The sequence below is a fragment of the Megalops cyprinoides genome, chromosome 3 (genome assembly GCF_013368585.1).
Source record: "Megalops cyprinoides isolate fMegCyp1 chromosome 3, fMegCyp1.pri, whole genome shotgun sequence".
Taxonomy (NCBI): domain Eukaryota; kingdom Metazoa; phylum Chordata; class Actinopteri; order Elopiformes; family Megalopidae; genus Megalops; species Megalops cyprinoides.
In genome coordinates this window covers 43,661,687-43,677,592 of record NC_050585.1, presented here as the reverse complement: position 1 = coordinate 43,677,592, position 15,906 = coordinate 43,661,687, and the positions used below count along the sequence as shown (strand labels likewise).

The 15,906-nt window shown below is 42.3% G+C and overlaps 2 protein-coding genes across 2 annotated transcripts; both read left to right on the top strand.

The window, feature by feature from the left end:
- The first annotated feature begins 2,375 nt into the window (after window positions 1-2,375).
- Window positions 2,376-5,580, top strand: endou2 (endonuclease, polyU-specific 2). The gene is made up of 6 exons (XM_036525768.1): window positions 2,376-2,477; window positions 2,976-3,081; window positions 3,399-3,520; window positions 3,710-3,822; window positions 4,527-4,680; window positions 5,305-5,580. Exons 1-6 carry the CDS (start codon window positions 2,376-2,378, stop codon window positions 5,554-5,556), a joined length of 849 nt encoding a protein of 282 aa, XP_036381661.1. The 3' UTR covers window positions 5,557-5,580.
- Window positions 5,581-6,072: 492 nt separating this feature from the next.
- LOC118775099 (NEDD4 family-interacting protein 1-like) lies at window positions 6,073-15,661 on the top strand. Its single transcript, XM_036524817.1, has 8 exons — window positions 6,073-6,295; window positions 9,795-9,882; window positions 10,163-10,293; window positions 11,221-11,308; window positions 12,428-12,552; window positions 12,912-12,978; window positions 13,640-13,745; window positions 15,358-15,661. The coding sequence occupies exons 1-7, from the start codon at window positions 6,263-6,265 to the stop codon at window positions 13,741-13,743; spliced, it is 636 nt and encodes a 211-aa protein (XP_036380710.1). The 5' UTR covers window positions 6,073-6,262; the 3' UTR covers window positions 13,744-13,745; window positions 15,358-15,661.
- Window positions 15,662-15,906: the final 245 nt, after the last annotated feature.

Sequence of the window (15,906 nt, the reverse complement as noted above, 5' to 3'; positions counted from 1 at the left end):
ATTTACACTGCTAGATATTTACTGAAATAAGGCTCCCTAAAGAGTACAATGGAGGTGTAGCACTGTGGAAGCGCAGCAACACCTTTCTGGGTACACAGCCCCTCTAAGCCACATCAACAACACATAAAAAAAGCATGTTTTGACACAGGTTTTGGATCAACTTGAAAGTTTCAATCACCCCTCTAGGACTACAGCCATGTCATTGTGTTGTTTTTTTCCCCAGTACACAAATTGCTTTGAAAAACTCAAGATACTACTGAGCTTAATCATATGTATAGTATAGTAAAGTATGTAATTATGCTGATGATGCTGATATGATTGCTGTGATTGACTGCAGTACAGATCATATGGGAATTCCAACATACTTGGTTTAGCTGTTAAAAGTGTCAGGCAATGTGAGTGGTCTTTGGGGTAGAGAGCTACAATTTTTTTTTCTAATTTGATCCAGTTACATGCAGTAGCTGTAAGTTTGAATGTGGGAAACAGCAGATTGGTGATTGGTAAGAGAGACCACTCTAAATATATACTCATCTGTGAGATGGGATAATTGTGTCAAATTAAACCAGCATTAACATCATGAAATTGTTTTTTTCCTGATATATGCAGCGGGGAAATTACAGGTTTATTAACTTGATTATCACATTACAGTTCAAACAATTTTGATTGATATGGCATGATACGAGCCCATCCATTCAAACCTGTGACATGAAATTTCTACCAGTAAGGTATGCAGTCAGTTCTCTTTGTATCTTCCAGGAGTTCTCAGTATATGATAAAAAAAACATCCCTAAAGGGATGACTGGGGACGGAGAATCAAAAAACACAATTTGTTTTTCGTATTCTTGCCTCTCTCCAAGGGGTTTTTAACAAACCCTCTCCGCACTTACCCCTAGAGTGTGTGGTCTGGGGCTACGGCAGGGGGCAGGGTGTCAGAGGCAGGACACAGAGACAGAAAAGAACAATACGGTACTAAAGAAACAAAGACAGAGTCCATGTTGTAGCAGGAGATTTAAAAAGCACTACACACAGTTTAATCCCTTTGGCTAGAGTTGCTGACACCGGATAACCATTTTAAAATGGCCTCTGGTCTGCCTCGTGGTGTAGGAGCGCCCCCGTAATCTTTATCAACCCCCTGTGTTACTACGCTAGTAAAAGCACATGTTTGAAACAGGCCACTTTTGCCCTGAAACAGCTCCAGGAAACACACTCCACTGCAGTGCCAAACTGACAGGAAAATCAACCTGCCAAATAGAAAAGACACAGGAGGGATCAAAGGGAGCAAAAAAAGGTCAGTGTGTGAATGTCAGAGATGGTGCTATGAAAATGAGAAGAGAAAAAAAGTAATGTCCATTTGATAGTGAAGTGATGGATTTTTTTTGGAAAGGTAGACAGCCGGTGGCCATCCTGAGTGTAGACCGGTGTTTTTGTATAATCATTTCAGCTAGAGATGTTTTAAATGTAAAGGCCATTGCAGACATTAACAACACACACAACTGATGAATCACCTATTTAAGTAGAGATTACAATTTCTGAAGTGTAACAGGCAAAATTTTGCTCTTTTTCTGCACTTTTAACATGTATTTTCATCACAGCACATTGTTTGAGTTACATTACATATGGACAGTTGGACACAATTGGACAGTTGTAACACAAATCACAAATTGTACAGCTAGTTATTCCCACATAGACTTAAGGCCTGTACAAATTTAAGAGGCTGACCTCATTTCAAGGGTGTCAAGTGTTACTGAAACAAACATCTGTGATGTTATCTTGTGATGAATGTTTAATTCAGGACTCATTCATTATCTGTTTCAGACAGTGGTGTTTTCCTGTTTTAATTCTGTAAATCTGTGTCAGGTGAGATATTTTTGTGTTGGATCCCTTTTTGGATAGCTTGCATTGAGGAGGTGGACTGTCGCACCACAGTCAAACAATAGACAGCTTTAAGAGTTAACCAGTTAGTTTTTAAGTCAGAAAGTATGAAATGAAAAATTCACATTTTATGATTGTGAAAAATTTGACCAAAAATGATATCTCACTTCTCAGAACCCATTTGTACGTCCTGGTTGTATGCAAACATACCTTCTCGCTAATCAAAAGTATCTGCTCCCAATCACCTTGGCCATCCTGGTACTGGAGTAATTACACTAAGCAGAGAACATTCCAAAACACAAGGACTCTTTAAAATTTAGAACTCAGTTGAAATTTGAATGCCCCCATTCTTGTAAAAATGTACAGATTCTTATATGTTCAAATGATGTGATGGATAAGAGTAGAACGTGAAGTGACCCCCCCTCCCCCATTTCTTTGCGGCAGAAGAATCTTGCTGAATCACAATAACCCGTGGCCTCCGTAAGGACACAAGTGGATACACCATGAACGAAAGCGACCGTGAGTTATCAGCGATGGTGCAGGAGCTGTGGGACAATGATGTAAATCGGCTGAAACCAGGGAAGGACTACCGGATCTCTCTGCAGGTATAACAACTATTCGTTTTGGATTGGAAGGAGGGCAGCCACCCATCAGACATGTTGGTTTTTCACTTACACCATTTTCTGTCTGTGAACACAAATGGTTTTAAGGATTGAAATTACTCAATGTTTTTTTGTCATGTCTCTCCAAAAATTGCTTTTCAATATGATTTTTGGATCCCTCTGTAAAAATGCAAATGGCTCATTGTTTTGACAAAGCATCACAGAAACAACACCATAAAATCATGCTATTGTGTGATGGTCTTGAAATTTGCTTGCAGTAAAGCTGCAATATGACTTGCATATGACCAATTTCATACTTCGTGAAAGAAAGTGCACATTGCTACTGATAATCTGTTTCTACACGGTAACCCAACAACAAGTCCTAGAAAAAGATTACACCCACATCAGGTGGTCATTTACAGTGATAAGTCATCTCACCAGCCTGTGGTTGTCCAGTCTTTGTAATGAAAACAAATGTCATACCATTTTTGCTCCTATCAGGGAAAAGCTGGGGACACGATGTTAGCCTATGATGGCAGCGATGGAGCTGCTTCTCCTCTGTTCATATTTGTGGATGAAAACATTTTCAAAAAGGAAACCTTCTTGGGTAAGCTCTGGACCCGAGCACTCTGCAGTTATCCGTGGTGCCTCGGGCAGTTGTGTGGAGTAGTGGTAAAGGACCAGGGCTTGTAACCGAAAGGTTGCTAGTTTAATTCCCCGCTGGGACACTGCTTCTGTACCCTTGGGCAAGGTGCCTAACTCATGATTACCTCATTCACTATCCAGCTCTATGAATGGATTGTAACCTATGTATGCCACTCTGAATAAGAATGTCTGCTAAATTACAATAATGTAATGTAAATGGGTAGGTCAAAGCACTGTTCTTCGACAGCATTGTAATCTAAATTAAGATTCCCCCTGCAGCTTTCATATCTCTCCTCGATAACTATGAGAGTGACACTGGCGAGCCTGAAGTCGTGACCCCAGAGGAAGAGGCAGAAAACCACAAATTCCTGGACGCCATTGTAGAAACACAAACCATGAAGGTAGCGAACTGAAGAGGTTCACAGTGGGAAAGACTAAAGAATGGCATTTTCATAGAAGGCTAATAAAAATAACTAAGAGAGGCTCTGTTTTATCTAAATATGGACTGAGCAGGATCAGTGTGGTTTTTTTTTAAGCGTTTAGCGTAAATCTGATGAGATCTGAGATTCTCTTGTGTATTTCTGCTCCAGATTGTCCACAGGTATCTTGTGCAGAAACAACTGTCCCCCCAAAACACTAAGGATTTCAAGCAGCAACTCTACCGCATCTGGTTTGAGCTGTATGCCAGAAAAGGGTCTAGCAGGTAAGCTAAACACAGCTATGTGTCTTAGTTAACTCCTTGAAAAAAAAAGATTTTTAGATGTAAACCAGTAGTATAATCTAACATTATGCTACATTATGAAGGGTGTGATGCAAATATTAACTTGAGCAGCTGAGTGATATAAATTTTATCTCAGAGGTAAATGGGGGTGGGTCGGTTGTTATCAGAGTAGTTATGCAAGATGGATCACCCATAAATGACTTAGTTGAGCTTATGTTTTCCCTCAGATTGCCTAAAGTTTGTTATATAGGAGACATAAACAGATAAGGAGTTGCACAGCACAACATAGTCAATCCATTTTCATACATTACTGTTTGCCCCTTGAGGGGCAATAGAACTGGTCTATGAACCAAGGCATGAGGAAGAAACAGAGATCTCTAGTTGGCTAAAATCTGAATTGCTTTGTACAAAATGGCAACTGTGTTATAAAGGGGCCAAATTCCATCTCAGGGGTAGACTGTGAGAAACTCCAATCCAGTTCAAAAATCAAAAGGTCAAACAATTAATGACTTCCAATCAGACATTCTTGTGTGTAGTCCATCTGACATTCTCATTGTCATAATGATGAAAGTGCAAAGCTAAGGGGGAGAATGCTCATGTCTTCGTAAGAGCTGCTCTTCAAACCCTACCTCCAAAGTGATGCTGGTGTAGAATTCAATGTCATGATATCAACCCCTGTCTTTCAGACCAGATTCCTCAGGGTTCGAGCATGTGTTTGTTGGAGAAACACGAGGTGGAAGGACAGTCATCGGCTTCCACAACTGGATCCAGCTGTATCTGCAAGAGAAGCTGGGACACATTGACTACAAGGGCTACAGTGTGAATGCCAACTCTCCTCAAGTAAGAAGTCAAGAGGTTACATGCCAACAAAAAAGCAATTCCTTCATTGAACCATGACCAGTAATTCTCTACAGAAGTGTCCACCAAAACAAATTATGGATGTTAATTGCATCCAGTACCTACGACCATGTTATTCCTCATGTACCCAGAAGGTGTACATGAGTTTCAATCAAATCACAAACGTTTCACAGAGTTTTCTAAATCTGAGATCTGAGCGTTACGTGACAAGAGGCAGTAACTTGTCAAAAAAGTAACAGAGGACATATAATCCAGTCAGATAGGAATATATAGTATGCTTAAAATTTCAGTGTTTCATGATTTAAGGGCATTACAGTCTGAACTGTGAAGTAACTGTAAACAGCATATAATCACTCCTAGCTTTATGTTTGATAGGAGTAGCGTTTACCCTATTTTTTTTCCATAAATGGTTATATTAAGTCATAAATAATTCTGAATCATGACTTGATGTCCTCATGGACTGAAAAGCACAGAGGATGTAGGGAACTCTCTTCCTGTACGATACTGCTCACATGACTGCTTCTAGCACAATGTTGTTTTTTTGCCCTGAGATTCCTCAGAGGCCAGTGCCATATATGTGATTTTTTGTTCCCTGTCCATAACCAGCCTGATGAAGAGAAACATATCCTGGCTCTACAGTTCAGCTGGAAGAATGGGATTAAGCCCAAAGGGAGCATCTTCATCGGAGTCAGTCCCGAATTTGAGTTTGCCCTCTACACCTTGTGTTTTCTGACCTCACCCAATGAGCGTGTTAAAGTGTCCTTCAGCGTCTATGAATTGGAGATTGTATGCCATCACTACAACCAGAAGCACATAGGCACCACCTACCCTGTTCTTGTGAAATACCTGACCAACTGACTGGACATGGCCTTCACAACCCACTTGCAGCCATGTGTCAAGAGTATTGTTTTTGTCTTTTTATTTTCAATAAAAACACAATAAACCTTACAAGTCAGACCGTGTCAAACATTCTTGTCACATTTCTTTACGGCCACATTTACAGTTTTCCCTCTCCAGGCAGAAAGTGTTACATTGTTTTGGCTCGTCAGACCTATATTATCACTCAAATATTGACAAAAATAAAATCCAAACTGTCTCTGTATTCATGCTGTATTCATCACCGATTATCACTTTTGGCTGTCTTCTACGACTTTTAGTGGCACTGCTGGTATCCAGCGAAAAATAGAACCCAGCGCTTAACATTTTCAACTAAAAAAGAAACTAGTTGATGAAATTAAATGTTTCTCATTGTATTTATTTTCTTATTCAGAGCTTTGGACTATGAACAGAGGGCGCGTTGAATAGTGCAACATCATGGAAAAATATATCCATCCTGTAAACCTACTGTTTGGTCTGTAGGGGCAACAGCGTTCAGCTTCGCTTTGAGTATTAATACTATCACACAGAAAACGAGCAGGGGAGGGACGGGAGGAAGACAGCGTCCCGGGGAGTTGAAAATAGCCGATTTCGTTTGGGAATAGTTTTATTTCCTCAAAGAGAAAGGCTTACTTAATAGCTTTATTTTGTTTCTGCTCGTGGGGTTCAACGTCTTGCCGCCCACTTCATGATGGCAGAACAGAGCAGTAGATACCAGCAGGTGAGTGGAAATTTGTAACAGATCGGGAGGTCGCGAGCATTGGCATGCGGATCCGCCCTCTGATGTGACGGCGAGGGATTGTAGAAAATACCGGTGCCGTTACGGAGTTACAGGCCTCATTGTTTTGACTGGGTGAAGTAAACTAGCCAGGTATCCAATTGGCTAATATTCTGAAGTAATATACTTTATTTGTATCTAGGGCAATGTTTAAATGATTTGGGCTTGTTGTCATACTTAATAATGTGCCTATAATTGTCATATTATAAAAACAAAACAAAATACGTCTTAGCTTGTTATGAAGGGACTGTGAAGAAACTACATTGCTGCCGTCTGTCCAACATTAACGCCAACTATCAAAATATTAACATTTTACGGGTCTACTGAGTAGGCCGTCACTTTCTTCAAAGATAAGATATTCTCTGGCTAGATAAAATTTTATGAACATCAGCTAGATAGTTCATTTCCTCTCGCTGACGACGCTGAACGGAATACATAGCGCTTCCTACGACTTAGCTAACGAGTTAGCTTGGTAGCCAGCTAATTAGGAAATAATCTTAACGGCGTCGGATGACGGTATATAGCTACATAACACAACGTTAACTATCTAGCTAATTACCGTTACAGTGTGAATGTTAAGTTCAACGCAATCAATTTTACGTACATTTCGTAAAATAGTGCACATTTTAGCTGGCTAACTCGCTAGGCAGTTATAAATGTTAGCAAGATTGCTAGTCGGGATGTTACGCAAGAACGAGCGACCATTTTAGCTCGCTAGGTAGCTAGCTGCAGATTATTACTCTAGCTAGCCAGCTAGCTGGGAGAGGGCTGTGGTAGTGTAATATTTGCTGTGTGTCGTTAGGCTTTAATATCTGTGTAAATAACCAGCTAACGTAGTCTACTTTTTGTAAAAGACTTGTGTGCAGGTTTTTGTGGTAAAGTAAATAGTCAATGTTTTCCAGCCAGCCAGATCGCGAAACGTTTGAACTGAACACGGCAACGACTTGGAGCGCAGCTTTCACCAGCCCGATTCTGACCTACGGCTTATTATAGTGACAACTGTAAACGACAGTTAAAGAAAAAATGCGTCCTCATTAATCTATGCTAGCCAAGTCGTACATAAAAAGCCCCAATTCGGCACGACTTGTTGGGAAAGGCGATCCGGCCTGACAAGTAACTGCACTAAAGATGCAATGTTAAGAATGCAGGGTGTCGGAACTGCGATCAGAACCATGGGTCGGGTGTCACTAAAGCTAGGCCTGCAAAACGCCGTTGAAATATCTGTGATGGATTAGTAGTTCAGATGATGGGTGGGACGCTTAGGTAGGAGACTCACTTCAATGGAGCTGGCATTCTAAACGTGCTCTGTGCGTAAATTGTGCCGTGTAGAACAACGCTCGTCTGTTGTTTATACCAAAAGAGTCTGTTGATGGTGCTGTTTTTTTAAGCAATAACCGGAGTGCTTTTCCTTATTTTACAGGCATCGTGCATTAATGCAATGACCTCTTGAGTGTATGCAATCCATTACCTTTTTGTTAGAATGAACGTGTGTGGCAATGGGTAGAGTCACATAAGCTCCAGTTCTGGCATGATATTTTCTTATTATCAGTTTGTTTTGTATATGCTGAACCATTACAGACTGGGGTACAGTTGCTCATTGCTTTCCATTGGTCTGTGATGATGCATTAGCTTATACCTTGTCTCTGCACCTAAGTGCTCTGCATTGTCAGTTTTAAACCCATGAATTAATGAAATATATTTTACTGTTTGCAGATGCATATTTAAAGGAGAGGATTTTAAGTTGAATTTCTTGTAACATTCTACTTTGACATAGCTACGTCTCAAAGGACAGTCCAGGCACCACAGCTTCCTGAACCCGTGGGCGCTGAACCCTTGGGCCCTCTAACGCATGAAGGCCCGGGATGTGGTAATGAGTCAGGGACAGCTTTGGGAGATGCAGCGAGCGATCTTAGCATGCTTAATGGTGATACGGGCGGAAACCTTAGCGGACCCAGCCCTTGGTGCAGGGTGTGCGTCTGGAGAATGGATAATTAATGAGCCTCCCTGAGTGCCTCCGAGCCAGGGCGTGCTGTCACGCTTGTCTCCAGCCAGTGCCGTCTGTGTGTGGCATTTCCACAGAAGAAAAGTTCCTTCACTGTATGTGATGTGAAAATGATTTAGCAGTTCATCTCCTTCTCTCTCATGCTTTTTTTTCCACTGCTCATATTTGAAGATGGTAAGCTGTACTGCTGTGCATTGGAGCACCACAAATGAAAATGTGTACTTAAGTGTTGAATAACCAGCAAGATAACCTGCAAGACAGCATGAAGCCGACATTTACAATGAGCTTTTGTGGTTGCTTCCGGAAAGGAGCTGTACGTGCAGTTCAGAAAGTGATTTGTTTGCTGGAACGTAGGCATCTGTTGGCTTTTTCTTTGAAGCTTTTGTGTTTTCTTTGTAACCTTCATAACTGAGGCTCCATTATATTTCAGAGATGGCACGGAATCATTTTGGACGCGCTCTGTCGCTACTCAAATTTATTTATTTATTTATACATTTAATTTGTGGACATCCTGATTTAAGGGATCGTCCGAATTGTGTCATTATGCCAGTTTATGGGGAAAAACTGCCATTGTTCAGTAGTGTTTTTTCCGGTGCCTTTTTTCTGTGAACTTGCAACTGGCAACAAGTGTTGACTTGAACTAGCTGGCATATTCAGGTAAAGGTTTTCAGGTAAAGTACAGGGAATTGAAATAATGACAGAATTGCCTTTGTTTTTAAGGTAGTCATTTAAAAGGGTATGGCGTGACTTCTGTGTATGGGAAATCCCATCCCCATAAACACCTTAGGACTGAATGTTGTTTTTTGATACCGATCATTACAAAAAAAAAAAAAAATCCTGACAGGAATGCGCTTATTTGTGTATTCAGTAATTGTCTCCAACCTGTGTCCCCAACCTGTCTCTGGCAGGCTTTGCAAGCAGAGGGAATGCACCTCAGATCAGGGGGTTTGCTGCTTATGAGATAAAGGAAGTCATGTGACTTCCTGCAGAAAAAGATCAAAAATCGCTGTGGTTACAGAATGGCAGAAGTGGAAAAGCCTGAGGTCTGCATTCTGAATCGCTGTGGGGCAGTGTTACGCAAGAAGGTTAGTTGCTGTATGGGTCAATTAAAGATGGATCTTCTGCCCTCAAGCAGTATTTGGGGGTCGACGCAATAGTGTGAGAGACACCAGAGTCAGTGTAGGCCTGCTTTTTTTTTACATCTGGCATGTCACAGGCCTTACTGTGTCAGATAGTGGGGAATGCTGTGGGCAGGGGAAATGGCCATTGTGTTGTACTTTGCCTCACTTGTAAGTTGCTTTGGATAAAAACGTCTGCCAAGTGAATAAATGTAAATGTCATGTAAATTGCTGTCAGGGACACAGTGGATAGTGGGAGAAGCGAGTCCTGTTTCACTGAGGCAAATGGGGAGTCACGGCTTCTGTCTCTCTCTGTTCCCAGCTGCCCAACGAAGAGGAGCCCGGAGAGGGTGACCAGGCGGCTGCTGACGCCCCCCCTCCTTACAGCAGCATCGTAGCAGACAATGCAGGTAAGACCTTACAGCACCCATGCTCACCTGGAGGGTCACAGTGCATTATTTCCTACTCTACTCTCAGGCTTGCAAAGAGATGTCAAACTGACCCCAGGATTGGGCGTGGCCAGTTCATATTCATATGACATATGATGGATTCTCCCCTATTGCTGTTACTCTCAATAGCGTCGGCATAGTTGTCATAAAACTAAAATGGAAGGTGTTAGTGAGCGGTGTACTGTCATAACTGCAGAGGCTGCTCTGTATTGATGTAAGCCAACCACTTATATTTCCCCAGCTTATTTCGACTACAAGGAAGATGGAGGGTTCCCCAAGCCACCCTCTTACAATGTTGCCACGTCGCTCCCCTCCTACGATGAAGCCGAGAGAACCAAAGCTGAGGCCACCATTCCTCTGGTCGCTGGAAGAGTGAGTGCTGACCTGCTGACCCTTAACCCTTGACCTCCGACCCCCCCCCCCCCAGTTCTGACTGTCCACTCAGTGTCAGTGAATGTGTTCGTAAAAGAGCCCTTTGTGTGTGACACAGGCGAAGTCACACCTTTCCTCAGGAACAAGACCATTTCAGTTTTTTAAAACCTAACAGTGGGACCCCTAGATAGAATCATACAGAAAGGTTTTGTAGTTTTTTTAGTTTAATTTACAGATATTAAAGTAAATTGATATTCCAATCCACACATCAGTTGAGCGCTATATGACCTGTGTCTTAACAGTGACAGTAAATGTCTGTGTGGACATTGTCTTGTAGAGCTGCATTTGGATTCTTTGGCCAAGAGTGATCTGCTTTGCTTTGTTTGCGTTTTCATGTGTACCGGTTTGTGTTTCTTTGCACCGCACTGCTTGCCTACAGCACAGGGAACGACTGGACACTTTTGATGATGTAACTCGCAGTGCTCTGGAGGTACAGTAAAGGAGTGGCAGTGTGGGTGTGAACCTGTGACCTGTCTCAGAGATAGAGCCTCTGTATGGACACGCCGACAGTCCCAAACCCAGCTTTTAGAACCACCCTTACAAGAACACATTTAGAAAATGTGGGCACCCTGTTCCTTTTAGAGCATTGGTATTCATATCAAACCTCCTTCAGACCTTTCTGTCTCTTAGTGCTTCTGCAGTTTCCTCAGCTGCTGTAATGAGTCGGCTCTGAAGATTTGCGTTTCATACTTGTGAAGTAAAGATTTTTCTTTGGAAATGAACGTTAAGCTTTGTGCCTGTGTCACCCCTGTGCTTAAGTATAGGTGTGATACGGTGCAGCAGGTCACTGAAGATGAGAGTGTGTGTGTGTTCCAGGCCTAACCATTGAGGAGTGAACCTTAAAATTTGCTCTTTTTTTCTCTGCAGGACGATGACTTCGTGGCGAGAGATGACTTTGAGGATGCTGACCAGCTGCGGATAGGGAACGATGGCATTTTCATGTTGACTTTCTTTAGTAAGTGTTTTACTGTTTTACACCGTGGGGTGACAGTTTTGTGTCGTGTGGGACATTTAAACCCCAAAGCCACCAAGCTGAGCCCATTATTATAGATTTTAGGATAAAGCTGCCCAGCTGCAGGTCAGAGGTCATCGCTACTGTCACAGGATCAAGCAGCAGTTATGAAACAAACCGCGGCAGTCAAAAATACACACTTGGCTGAAAGAAACACCATCGTCCCTGATACCATACAAACAACGTATCATTAGTAGTAGAAACTAGATTCCCTGTTCATCTTAATGACAGCCTCACACCTCCTTAGCGTGTAGTGTGACACAGCGAGGAGGCATTCCTGTGGCAGTGTAACCCATGCACGGCGTTTTCAGCAGTGCAGAGCTCTCGCAGGTTCCCCGGGACCCGCTTGGGTTCCTCGTGTGAAATGTGGCACCAGTCGTTCTTGGTGGGATTTAGTTTGGGTGACTCCAGTTGCCAGCTTGTAACTTCAGTTCCCTTCTCTGCAAACCACACCTTCACGCTGCCAGGCGAGCGGCGTTCATCCGTTATCCTACCCTGCGCTAATTTTAGGAATGGGCTCAGATCACTGTTTGAAACTGAGGACAAGAGGCACTGGTCAGTGTCAGCGTTTGTGTGTGTGTGTGTGTGTGTGTGTGTGTGTGTGTGTTTTTTCTTTTTTTTTTTTTTTTTTTACAAGTGGTACCTGGGATGCGGCCAGTCCTAGAGCTTGCAGGCTGTGCAGATAATAGCACCTTTAACTAGTGTATTGGCAGGTGCTGAGCGCAGTGGTGCCATTGACTGCTCCTGGTTGAAAGATGTTTTCCTTGTTTATTTAACCTTTATTTAATTGAGAGCCGGTTCTCATTTTGAAAGTGACCTGGTGAGAGGCTGCCAGCACAGCAAATAGAGAGACATCAAACACCGCATTGATACAGGTACACAGCAGAGGTGCTCATGTGACAGCAGGGCCTTGACCCTGAGCATCAAAACAGGCCCTGACATAAAGTGAACTAGTTGCAGTTTCCATTGTGGTTCAGTTCGGTCAGCTGCTGCGAAATTAAACAAGTTGTGACAAAAGCCCGTGTGGACCTTTGACTAAATGCTGACCTCTTTCCTTATCAGTGGCATTCCTCTTCAACTGGATCGGGTTCTTCTTGTCCTTTTGCCTGACCACCTCGGCTGCCGGTCGCTACGGGGCCATCTCCGGGTTTGGGCTGTCACTCATCAAGTGGATCCTGATCGTCAGGGTAAGAATTCCGCTCTGTGATAGAGTGAGAAGAGACGGCCGCCTGTGTCCCTCTCTCTTTTGGGCTCAGCGGAATTGTATGCATGTGCTGTGTATGGAGGACTTGCCCACTAGGTGGCAGCATTCAGCCATATTTGCATTTACCTTACATTTCACAGACCCTCTTATCCAGAGTGACTTGCATAGTCTGTGTATTACCAGTTCACACACTGGGATATTTGCCAAGGAAATTAAGAATAAATACCTTATGCAGATGTACAATAGCATTTACTTTGTGTGTTTTCCATTCCAGTGTAAGGATGTTTACTGGGTATTCCTTTCAGTGGTTGTATTAATGTTTGGATTTATTTGAATTTTCAGTTTTCAACTTATTTCCCTGGATACTTTGATGGCCAGTACTGGCTGTGGTGGGTGTTCCTGGTTTTGGGTGAGTGTCTCGGTCACAGCGCTTTCCTTGTGTCGGTACTCAGTGCGCCTTGAGTGTACCTTGATGTTCTTTATGGACACCACTTGAAGTTGTTGACAGAGGTAAAACCTAACCTGCTGTCTTGGGATGACGGCGTTCGTTACTTTGATAAGTTTGATACCAGTGGAACGAACGCCTTTTGCACCAGCGGGGGATTTTTGAGGGACAGTCACATCCCATCATAGTCAGTGGTGTCCTCTATCCTGCCCCTCATGACGGACCCACGGCTGTTTCCTTTCTGCATGAACGCCCAGCGTGGTGCAGTTTCTGTCTAATCGCTCGACGATCCCTAACTTACCACAGAAGAATTTCAGACGCAGCCTTGCAGGGAATCCCATGGGCTTCAGAGTTCTGTGTGCAGTGTGAATCTGATGTGGGATAATCATGGCTGAGTGATAAATGAGTTTTCACAAACATTAGTTTGAGAGTCCCGTCTGAGTACAGAGTGTGTCTGCATCCCTGAATCGGTGTCATTCTGTATGCCAGATGCAGTTCATTGTGCATGCCTGAAGCTCTTGTCATTCTGTGTGCCTGAATCATTGTAATGCTGTGTTTTATGAATCGCTTTAACGCTTTATATGCCTGAATCGGTGTGGACAAACTGCTGTCTTTCTTTCTCCAGGATTCCTCCTCTTCCTCAGGGGTTTCATCAACTACGCCAAGGTCCGCAAAATGGCCGACTCCTTTTCTACTCTCCCCCGCACCAGAGTCCTCTTCATCTACTAAAGGTGAATGTCTGAGACACGTGCCTCTCTTCCTGCACACATTGTCACTTTGTTATCTCGGAGTTGCCTTTATGTGAGGTAACTTGCCTTGTCTGTCACTGGATTGGAACCCGCAACCTCCAGATCAGTAGAGGTATCCATTTGCCTCCAACATTCCGCACCAGGCAATGTTTCACTCTGCCTCTCTTTAGTGCTAATGTATATCTGTATATGCAGCATCTATATATTATATACACATAATTCCATAATTGGCACACTTAGGTGTACCTGCTACAATATAGGCTGTAATTAAAAATTATTATCTTTCCCACCAGTGGCTGCAGTGGTGGTTTTGCACTGTTTGTCTGTCTGTCTGTCTGTCTGTGAACTGGATAGCTGCAGGAGGCATGGCTGGATTTAGATGGACACTGGTGAAAAGAGTAGCTAGTGAACGAGTAGGGAATGGACATCTTTAGATTGTATTAGCGTTAATTCTCACTGAGAGCAGAAATTACTGATAGGTTCGTAACTCAAAGAAAAGTAATGTGCTCAGAGAACAGGCATCGTTACCATTGCATAAGTGGTCAGTGTATGTTTGCGGGTAGTTTGAAATTGCAGCTGTGCAAACTCACTAGGACAATTCAGAATTAACATCTGCCTTGTAGATAGGAAGCTAGTGATTTGTATGTGATTTCATGAAATGTTAATATTAAATATTAATTGTGCACGTAATTTACTGTGCTAATGTGATCTCATCACCTACGTATACCTCAAGTTTATTGTTTTGTTTAGAGTTTTATTCCATTCATGTGTTTTGTCAGGTTGAATGCTTGCTAATGTGTGATGCATATGACTGGATCATCTGCTAGCTACTGAAAGACTGCAAGGCATTTTTAGCAATTCTTCTGTCACTGTTGTTTCAAAGATTATAGATTATAGATTATATTAGATTAGTAGGAAATTAGATTACAGTTGCTCGCACTGCCTTGTCCATGGAGGTGACCGACTTAAAAACACAGGGCAAAGGGACAAATTACATGTGTTTTGTTTTTGGAGTGAATTCTCTGCTTAAAGTCTGTTTGTTAATCATCTATTCTGTAGTCAGCAATAGAAAGACAATGCTGTTTCATAGCCCTTATAGCACATTCTTCAGTCGTATGGGAGAGAACAAAAGTCTTTGCTCAGAAAATAGCTGAGTTACTAATATGTGAGACCAGTATGCCACACGATGGTGGCATACTTGTTCACTAGCCCAGAGAAATGTCCTTGCAAGCCACTAATCCTGGCAAATCCCAGCAGTGTGTAAAATCTGAAACATCATCTGTCCTTCACATGGGGGAATTGCATTATGTTTTGTTTGCATTAAAATGATGACGTTCAAACATAAGTGAGAAAGGAAAGCGCATTTCACCCTGATGTAGTGAAGTTATCTGTGTTGATGAACTGTGTAGCTGTACATCAGGTTAGCCATAAGGTAGGGTAAAATGGTGGTGGCTGAAGGATTTACAATGGTGTGAATCAGGCCCTGAGTGGATGTTACACAGGAATCCACTTGCTCTTCTTCAGGGAACCCCCCCCCTCCTTTCCTAGAACAGAGTGCAGTTAATTGAATTGTTTTAATGTTCTTTTCTTGCAGCTGTTTATTTTTTTCTGTTTTGGAAAGAAGAAACAAAATTCCTTCCTGCGTTTAGGATCCTGGATGCAGTATGAGAAAAAAAAACAAAAAACAAACCCAACATCAGAAATCTGCACACCTGCAGGAAGTCCCAAAACGAAACCATAGAAGATACAAGGAAAACAATTACTGCTTTGAATTGCACCGTTCTGTCAATGAATGAGACATTACTTTCTATATGTTTCTAGATGTAAAATTTTACTAGTGTATGCTGATAAATCTGTAACCATTCTAGTGGCTAATGATAAGTGCTGTTTGCAATCAAGTCTGTGATGTATGAATAATGCCTTATATATTATCTGTTAATAGTTGAAGAGTAGCATGCACTTTGCCCTTTTTAGCCAGTAGAGGGCAGTCTTGTTTCTTTTCCTGTCTTTTAAAAATGCATTTTGATTTGGAAGCAGCCTTACGCTGGCCTATGAATTATCATTCACACTTCTCTTATGAGGGGAATTTGAAACAGTTTAAAGCAGTGTTTTGTTGTGTAAGATATGAAGTTAAAGCAACTCT